At 36.1% G+C, this 10,357-nt stretch overlaps 1 protein-coding gene across 2 annotated transcripts; it reads left to right on the top strand.

The window, feature by feature from the left end:
* Positions 1-371: 371 nt before the first annotated feature.
* EER4 (Transcription initiation factor TFIID subunit A) lies at positions 372-6,523 on the top strand. Of its 2 annotated transcripts, none has more exons than XM_068479266.2 (9): positions 372-1,307; positions 1,797-2,024; positions 3,334-3,876; positions 3,988-4,062; positions 4,411-4,489; positions 5,201-5,265; positions 5,540-5,575; positions 5,671-5,907; positions 6,172-6,523. In XM_068479266.2, exons 1-8 carry the CDS (start codon positions 615-617, stop codon positions 5,848-5,850), a joined length of 1,899 nt encoding a protein of 632 aa, XP_068335367.2. In that variant the 5' UTR covers positions 372-614; the 3' UTR covers positions 5,851-5,907; positions 6,172-6,523. The 2 variants fall into 2 exon arrangements, with proteins under 2 accessions (XP_068335367.2, XP_088556169.1); XM_088700043.1 differs by having other exon boundaries at positions 452-1,307; positions 5,671-5,903.
* Positions 6,524-10,357: the final 3,834 nt, after the last annotated feature.

The raw sequence follows: 10,357 nt of genomic DNA, 5'->3' as shown, positions 1-10,357 counted from the left end.
TGTGATTGACTTCCTGGGTGGAGGGAAACTCTTGTGCTTCAGCATGGGTGTCTCAGCATGAACCCTTCAGTGGGTCCTTGAAGGTATGAAGTTGACCGGTACTTGGTAGTTTCGGGATTGATCAAGTATGGTACAAACAACAAACAACTAGAGGTGGCAAATTAATCCACTGGGTTGTAAGTGGTGCCCTTTAAGACGCGTTTAATTTGATATTACTATAATATAGAGATAAGATTGAGAGTAGTGATGATGGTGTAAAGTAAAATCAAACTAAATGTGTCTTAATGGGTATCCATGTACTCTCTTACAATTAGAGATGATAAACGGTCCAGATTTTCCATCTACCATGATTTGTTTTCCCCGGAAGGCAGAGGATTTGGTGACCCACCAATTGGTGTCCCTCTGCTGATGTGTACGCACCAGATTCGATCTCTCCTCCTCTTCCCTCTCTCTCTGTGTCCTTCTTCAAGCCCCCTCTCTCGCTTCGCTCTTCTGAAACTTCAAGTTCCCGAATTTCAGAAACCAAAAAATCCGCCATGAATTAACGTCTTGGTCGTCACGAAGATCAAAACCCAGAAACCCAATTCCTCAGAAAAGCAAACGAATTCGGAAACATGGCGGAAAACGGCCCATCGTCGTCCCCAAACCCCCTCCAACCCAGCATTGACCCAGCAGCAGCAGCAGCATCAGCCTCAAACATTATGATCACACAAAACCCAGCAAACCCTTCTGCAAATCAAGCAATCCCATCCCCTTCAACTGTCTCCCAATCTCCTCAACTCGCATCCCCACCTCTCCCTCCCATGCCCAACATCTCTCTTCCTCAAACCCAGCACATTTCACCCACCGTTGGATTGGATTACGCGCAGAAATCTACCCAGCAGCAGCAGCAGCAGCTACAGCTGCAACAGCAATCTCAGTCATTGGTGCAACAATCCCAGAACGTGAATGTGAGTTCCATGGCGAATTACCAGCTCCAGCAGAGTATGCAGAGGTCGCCGTCGATGTCCCGAATGAACCAGCTTCAGCAGCTGAGTCAGAACCCGCAGCAGCAGCAGCAGCATTTTGGTATGATGAGGCAGCAAGGGGGCTTGTATGGGCAGGTGAATTTTGGTGGCTCTGGTGGTATTCAACAGCAGAATCAGCAGCAGCAACAGCAAAACCCGGCACAGCAGACGCAGCAAATTGGCGGTGGGAATTTGTCGCGATCAGGCTTGATTGGGCAGAGTGGCCACCTGCCCATGTTGTCAGGCACTGCTGCTGTTGCAGCTGCGCAATTCAATCTGCAGCCGCAGTTGTTGGGCTCGGTATGAGTTTTATTACCCTCATGAAATTTTCTGTTATCTTTTGATTGTGGCAGGTGAAATGTGGCGTAATTAATGTGCATTTGCGTAGTACTTGGTATGGGAAGTGGAATATAAATAAGTTGTGTTTAGTAGCAACAGAAGTTTCTTGGTAGTGTTTTTGGCAAATGTTATATCGTCATAGTCGGTTGCTTAAATGTGGGCAAAATTATTCGATATAGTTATGCTACACTTCCTAAGACCAAGTTAATCATATACTACATAGTAAAGTGCATCGTCATTAGTATTACAAATCAAATGCAAACAATGTTAATTGTAATATGGTACACCTGTTTCCCTTTGAATTCCGAATTGAATATTAGTGCATCAGTGAAGGCTGTTGGATTGTTGTATAATATATTAAACACTGTTAAGTTAGCACACCAGTGCACTTAATGCTTTCTTGAAAATGGAAATGTTTCTTGTTTAACAAAATTAGTAAACTTTCTGCAGCCGAGACAAAAAGGCGGTCTGGTCCAAGGTTCCCAATTTCATCAAGGTAATTCTCCTGGGCAATCTTTACAAGGAACCCAAGCAATGGGGATGATGGGATCCATCAATTTGAGCTCTCAACTAAGAGCTAATGGGGCCATTGCTTCTTTTGCTCAACAGAGAATGAATCAGGGGCAGGGCCAACTTAGGCAACAATTGGCCCAACAAAATTCACTCACCTCTGCACAGGTATAATTGCATACTTTCCTCTTGCCTGATCTGTTAACTTAGGCGTCTTCTAATTTATCCTACCAACTGCTTTGTTTGTCTTGTTTTGAGTTTCTTTGTGTATGCAAATTGTTATACAATGTCGGGTGTGTGAAGTACTCATTCTTGCTGATCATGCTATGGTGTATAATGAGTTTTTCTACAGCTTGAGTTTCTCATATTCTATTAAACTTATGTGTTGGTTTTGAACCCTGCAATAAGGGCTCGTACAGCAAGGCTGACTTTCTTTTGGCTCTATATTTGTAGTCTGACCTGTTCGAAGTAATAATTGAAGGTCATTTATTCTTAGGTTTGGGGGGGAAATTCAAAGTTTCAAACTGTGGAATTCCACTTTCTGGTTCTAAGAAAGTTTTGATTTTAAGAGTGGCACGGCCATTATTCAGACCTTCATGTTTTCTTAGTGAATTTTCCTCCGTTCAAAGACAGAACCCACTGGCCAAACAATGTTAATTGTATTATGATTTAAAATTGTTCTACCTTTTGCTTGGTTTGATTGAGATTTCAAACCCTAATTAAGATCTGCACGTAACAAATGAATCAGGATACCTAACTATGATGTCATTCATGCTTTTCGTACCCAACTTAAAACAAATCGCCAAAACCTCTGCTTGATCTTTGCATCTAGGATATCGCTTTTGAGTAAGTTGCGTGGTGGTTTTGCGCTAGCTGCTTTCATTCTGAGGACATTTTATTGACTCCTGAAATCTTATAAAGTAGTTATATTGAATCATGTGGAACAGGGGAAGCAATTATGTCAACTATTCATTTTGGTACTTGGAGACCAATGAGAATGAAACACTTTATTCAAGCTACATGAATTTTAGTTGCAAAGAAGCCTTTCAAAGCATCAATTGCTCTGCTGGTATCCTATAGTGTCCTCAATTCCTCTGCCCAGAAAATATGTTTTTCTTTTTCGTTTTCTATTTTGGTGGTGGTTGTCATTTGTTTGTAGCATCTAACATTAGGCTTATCAGTTGTAATAGTATGTAAGATCATTTTCCAATTTTTATTGAATGGAATCGATCATTCTTTTCTAAACTACTGGTACACTTGTTACTGTAATGACCCACTTCCCCTTGATGGGTATTTTTGTAGAATTGTAGGCATATTAATGTTGGTGGTACAGTGTTGGCATTTTGCTCAGCAGGAATGATAGAGATGTATTTATACACTTTAACAATCCTTGGCAATGCTGTTACTCTATAGCAAGTCTTTGATGGATATATCAATTTATGGTTGGGACATTTTGATCTGACTTTACAAAGTACAGGTTCAGAGCTTGCCAAGAACGTCTTCACTTGCATTTATGAACCCTCAGCTATCTGCGGTCTCTCAGAATGGACAGCCAGCAATGATGCAGAATTCTTTCTCACAACAGTGGTTGAAGCAAATGCCAGCAATTCCCGCCCCTGGCTCACCTTCGTTCCGTATTCAACATAGGCAGCAGGTTCTCCTTCAGCAGCAACTGGCTTCTAATCAGTTGCAAAAGTCCATGCCCTTGACCGAACAACAGTTAAACCAGCTTGTACAGCAGCAGCAGCAGCAACAAATGGGACATCCACGGCTGCAGCAGCAGCAGCATCAACAGCAACTTCAGCAGCAGCCACTGCAGCAACAATCGCAGCAGCAACAGCAGCAGCAGAACTCGCCAAGGATGGCTGTACCCGCAGGCCAGAAATCTCTTAGTTTAACAGGATCACAGCCTGATGCTACTGCATCTGGTACAACTACACCTGGAGGGAGTTCAAGCCAAGGAACAGAAGCAACTAACCAACTTCTGGGGAAGAGAAAGATACAAGATGTAGTCTCTCAGGTATTCCTTATTTAAACTGCTATTTCTTTTTTTGGTTTGTGTGTTGGGAGGGGGGTTGTGTGTGCTCTAGAAATAAATTTGTCATTGTGAGAACTTTTTTCTCCTGCTCAGGTTGATTCTCAAGGAAGGCTGGATCCAGAAGTTGAAGATCTTCTCTTGGAGATTGCTGATGACTTCATTGATTCTGTGAGGCTTGACATGCAAACTTTTGTACCATATGTGTATATAATGACGTTCAATTGCTGATCTAACTTAAGGACTTTGCATATCTGTAGAACAACTTTAGATGACTGATAAACATATCAATTGGTCACATTTAATTAAACAGTTGATATACAAGTCCTCTTGTTAGATTGGGTCCATATAAATAGACACACGTGGACATGCATCAAAATAGGCCCAAATTAATTTTGTACTGCTGATAGATACTTCACATTCTGAATGTCAAGCTTTCTCTGGCATGTCTGACCAAATAAAATGAAGCTTTATATGGCACAAATGGACATTAAGTGTTTATCCTATGCCTATTTGCAGGTGACAACATATGCATGCAATTTGGCAAAGCATAGAAAATCTTCAACTTTAGAGTCCAAGGATGTGTTGCTACACCTAGGTTTGTTCTGTACTACAACTCATCTCCATATTTCTTGTGATTATTGGGAAATTTCTATGCCATTAAGTTGCATAATAAATGTACTGGTCTCCTAATTTGATACTTAAGAGAAAAATCTTATTTGAGTTGATATGGGATGCAAACGAGAGGTTTCTGAATACACATACTAAATAATCAGCGAATTTAACTTATCTGTCTCATCATTAACAAATCTGTGTTCATTCTCTCTACTGGTTCCTGTATAGCACAGACCAATGTACTTAACTACTTATCTACAAAAATAATGAATTAAGGTTTCTGGTTGCCCCTGTGCTGCACTTCTTTGTGCTCGTCTTTCATTGTTATTTTTTCCTTGATTAATAACTTCTCAGGTTGTTTTTTCCAAGTTGGTATCAATTTTTTATTTTTTTTTTATTATTAGAAAGGGAAAAAAAAATAATAATAAATAAGGCTCATTTATGGATGAATATATTTTTTTGTGTGTTTATGAGTTTTAGAGTTCATTGAGGTCATTGTTTGGCTCATGCGATGAATATGAGATTTGTGGGGATATGTATAATAATAGCATGGAAGCTATAGTAGCATCTAAGTTTATATTATATTAATATAAAATCCATTATCACAAAAACCTTGACTCACTTGGTCCTCTATATGAATCATAGTTGGTGCAAGTGTAGCATTGGGAATTTAATGCTTGAACTAATTTTGCAGAGAAAAATTGGCATTTGACAATTCCTGGTTTTTCAAGTGAGGAGAGGAAGTACCAAAACAAATCTGTAAGTATCTTCAACGTCTTAGGATGAACATTACGGTGCATCTAACATCTTTTAGTATATCTATTTTGGAGGACAAATTTGAAGTTGGATAAGTACTTCTTTTGAGTTGAATATGTTTTGTATGTTTGGTTGAATTCATAATCAACTGCTGAAGACACAAAAGTAGAATGCATGGTGGTCCCTTTTTAGTGCAATTCTTTAGTATTACTATAATTTCTTACCAATTTTTCAATCCAAGAGATTTATTGGAATACCTTGCTTTTAAAACATACAGTTGTCGAGTGATCTCCATAAGAAGCGTTTGGATGTGGTAAGTTTGAATTTTCTGTGTATATGTTCTTACTTTTAATATTCATTTTCTTAACGAACAACTGAAAGTTGGTCTACAACCAACCATTTGGTTAGATTCGGGCACTGATGGAATCATCAAACCTGGACACAAATCCCAATACGCCTAAAGAGATGATCAGAGGGTTTGGCAATCCAGTTGGCGCAAACCACGTAATAAAACCATCTCTTGGTGCAGAACAGTTGGTTTCACAATCAACTGGTTCTCAAATGATGCAGCAAATGACTCGGTTTTAATAGAGATCAGCTATCAGCAGTTATTGTTTCTCCGTGCTGATGTCGTTACATATGTGGGTGAGCATCCTCATTCGCTAGTTTTCGTTTCTCCCTTTCATCCTTCTAGGCTTGTCGAAACTACATTAGAAATATGGAAACTGACATTCTTTACCCTGAATTTTGTATACTTAAAGAGTCATCCAAGCATACCAAACTTTTCGTGTGTTAACCATTTTGTCTTAGATGATACATAGTTGTTTATTTCGTTGACATTGCTTGTAAATCTGGGTTCTATTTGTTTATCATGCTTAATCCAAAATCACTGCTGTTTTTGCACGACAGGTTTGGTTAGCGAAATCAGGAGCGTATCTGGATTGATAGAAGCACAGATCTTTAATTACTTGCTAAGAAATGATAAGGAGGTGGGTTTAAAAATCACTGCAGACTGCAGTTGACCTTCTGTTACACCATTTTCCTTTGAATTTGTTGATGATTTGGTGGTTTGACGAAATTGTTAATTTATAGGCACATAAATCGTAAGGCCAACTCTCAGCAGACTAGAGTTGGTTGGGGCTTTGTAATCTAATTTATTATCTCTAGTTTTTGTTTTTGTTTTCTTTTATAATTTTTTGCTTGGATTTTATTTGTATGGTAATGATTTAAAATGAAGAATTAGTTCGCTTTGTGTACTTAATTTATTTGATTTTTTTGGGGTGAAGTTGTATACAAATTTGCTTACAGCCAAATGTATGCATTGTAAAGGATAATACTTAGGCTCTGTACTTATAAGGAGTCATTATTCCTTCCATCGTGATGTGACACTATTTCAGTATTTAAACGTCGTAATTCGATTTGTTTATTGTATTTATCCATCATCTTCAGAGTAATTTGTTTGATTTGAAAATCGTGTTTAGTCATCTATATGAATCAAATAAATTGACTCTATCATGAATGCTATTTGTACGACAATTGTTGATTATTTTGGCACATGGGTGGCTAAGTGGTCTTTAAATCAAATGAATTGTTCAAAATTATCAAATAGTTATAAGGAGAATACAAACATTTTTAATTATATTTTTTGTATGACAAAACAAGATCACATGGTCATTTAAAGCGGAATGATGCTTTTACGATCAATAGCCAAAGTGCAAATAGAAAAACAACAAAAAAAAACAAAGAAAACAAAAATACAAAAAGTAAAAATTGTCATCCCGGTGGCCCATCTGTTATCATTCTGGAGAAAACGTAGCAAATGGATATATTTGAACTTTTGAGATGTAACCCAACAGCAAAACAGAAAAACATCGAAATTAAATCGAATTTGAAATGTGCCACTCGGTCTAGTGATATTTCTTTTCATTTATAAGTAAGAGGTTTTAGGTTCGATTTTCGTCAAACTCGAGTTTGAATTACATTATTACTAATCCGTTGTGAGATTAAGCCCACCCATTCCTCCTTAGTGTAAATATTATTGTTTGTTAAAAAAAAAAAACTAATCGAATTTGAAAGGTAGGTGTAAGAAAAGACATTAAACATATTTCATGTTTAAAGCTAACAGTCAAACTCCAGTTAAATGGAGCGTTACACATGTGATGTGGTACAAGTTATACAACTAAATAATTACCTATTTTAGTAAATTTCCTTAAAATACAGAATAGTCCCCACTAGAAAATCAAGTTGAATATATTCTATATGCCTTCAATGTTTTTTATTATGTTGGTAACTTACAAGCCATTTACTTCACGTTGAAGAAGATTCCTCCTTGACATTTAACCATCCGACCAATTTAGTATATTTTTACTTTTACGTTTTTCTTGGAGACTTGACTTCCAGTATGTCCATTCATAACATTGTACATGGACACTAATGAGTCATTTCTCTTTATATGATAATGTGACATCATTTCATTTTACGAACGTCATAACCTAAACTGTTTATTTTTTTTTTATCATTATCTTAATATGAAATTAAAAAAAAAAAAATTCGATTTAGTGACTATTTAGTCATTCGTATGAACAAAACAAATTGATGGTTAAGTATGAGGATATTATTTGCTACCATAATCGTTGATTCGTTCAACACAAATGGATGACTAAATGGTCTCCAAATTAAGTGATTTTTTAACGTAAAAATGATCTTTACACGATGATAAAGAGAATAAACAGTTTGGACTATGATGTTTGTACAGTAAAATAATATCACGTGATCATGTAAAAAAAATGACTCCTTACATCAAAAGAGCCAAATATTATGTTAACATATTTCTTGTAGTATTCTTTCTTTTGTAAATGTATAAAAATATATATTATTCTTCATGTTTAAGTGTGGAACAAAACTTATATGAAATGAGTACACACCTTCTCTCTCTCTATATCACCACCATAGACATGCAAGACAATCAAGCCCGGTCTCCTTGGTGTGATGGCCTTATTCAATTTTTTTAGGCAATGCATTAGGAGGTGGTTTTTTTTTTTTTTTTTTAATTAACAAACGATATTATCTACACTAAAAGAGAGATGATGGGTTTAGCCTTAAAATGGATTAGTAATAAGGTGGTTCAAATTCGTCTTTAGTAGGTGGTATTTTTATTCAGCCTAAAAATAATGGGAGATTAGGCTAGTCTAGGGTTTGGGGTTTATCACCTTGGTGGTTGGTCTTAATTAAGTATTTTGGGAAAGGAAGTAGAAGGTGTTTCTTGCCTAAAATGGGGAGGTTAGGTTGGCAATAGAGAAGGATAATAAGAACATATATAGTTAATATCATAGAGATTGCGACCATGAATTAGATATGGTTTAACTTGTACAAGACCATGAATTAGATATCGTTTAACTTGTACAAGTAGCCTTGTATATATGTATACTTGACTATTAAATAGTAGATTAACTTTAATGATCACCTAATGCTGCACGAAAATGTGTTAATCCGTTATTTTCACGCATATCAATTGTCAAACTAGACTTGGTATTTGGTCTTAAAACCAAACACTAAAACCAAGCATATCTAAGATTCCGTCTAATATAAGTTTGATATTCTCAAAGATGTAACTGAGTCCAACCATTCTCTTTTTCAACAAAAGGGTGTGTGGTAGCAAAGGTCTTTGAACTTTATCTCATGTTTAGTTTTTGTCTTTGAACTCTCATATTAGTTTCTCCCGTCCTCTAACTTAATTATGCATTGCAAAGAGGTCCTTCCGTCAAATTTGTCCTCTTTTCCGATTATAAGCAACAAGTTATGTGAATAGGTCACGAGGTATTTTTGAATGAAATTCCTATTTTATCCCTCAACTTAACTATTAAGTTGACAGAGTTAACAAAGAATAGATTACTATTGTAACAAATGATATAATTCGAGGACAAGAGTAACTATAATCAATATGTATCTATTAGTAAACTATTAGTAGAGTTTAGAAACGAAAACTGTAATCAATATGTATCTGATACCTTTGCTACAATTTAGCCTATAACAAAAATAAAAAAAAAGTATGATACTGTGACCTATACGTATAACACACGTTACATGAAAGAAAGAGTTCTTATTATGAGGAAAAATTATGGCATACTCCAAACGAACTAATTTTAAATTATTGAAGTAAAATAAATTGAATTAAATATTTAGGAAGTATTGATCACACATTTGATAGTAAAAGATCGGTTCAATTAGGTTCGAATGGTTTCCCTTTCGTAAAATATTAACCATATATTCTCTGTTATGTATTAAAATGAACTTCATGCCACAATATTAGCAAAAGCCTTTGAGTTAACTAAGCACATAAAATCATTCATAAAGGTTGCATGTATGCGTCATTTGCCGCACCAAATATTACAGAAGTGTTCTTCATAGCTTTTCAAATTTAAATGCGTGATGTAATTGTAACCAACAGAAAAATCTAACAAATGACTGTTCAGCTGACCGACAATAGATAGTAAACTCCAAACAATATTTCTGGTCCTTTTCCTGAAATGAAGACATGTATCCTTATAAAAAGACCAGCCACTGTATATATTACCTGTGTATAACACAGACGGCTAATGCATATATTCACTCACACCCAATACACCTAGAAGCTTTTCTGCAGATGTCATTACCAAACCAAACGTGCTAAAACTGAGGTCACAACAATTATTATCAATTGTTGTTTTTCTTGACACACGCATTTGAGAAGCAGGTGGCTTGGATCCACGGTCGATCTTATATTTTTAGATTCATGCATGGAAATGAAGTCCTGCAGTTTGACTTGTAATCCCATTGCAAGCATTTCCGACGTTGATTTTGGTGAAGTTGATGGTGATCTTAGTAAATTTACACTCTTTTTCGTCCTTCTACACTCCTCAATTTGTTTCGGCTCCCGTTAATTATACATTAATTGACTCAGCCAAAATAATAATAATAATAAAAAAAAAATAAATGAAGAAGTGCATGAGGATAAAAATGAAGCGTGGAATTACTTCACCAACTATAATATACATATTTGCATGTAGATATTTTTGTAAAAAACTTATGCTTTTGTATCTTTCTCAAATGATGTGAA

Source organism: Pyrus communis, chromosome 9 (assembly GCF_041283825.1).
Source record: "Pyrus communis isolate YQ-2024b chromosome 9, ASM4128382v1, whole genome shotgun sequence".
Lineage (NCBI taxonomy): Eukaryota > Viridiplantae > Streptophyta > Magnoliopsida > Rosales > Rosaceae > Pyrus > Pyrus communis.
The sequence above is the reverse complement of the archived record's forward strand: the minus strand, read 5'-3'. Positions and strand labels throughout refer to the sequence as shown.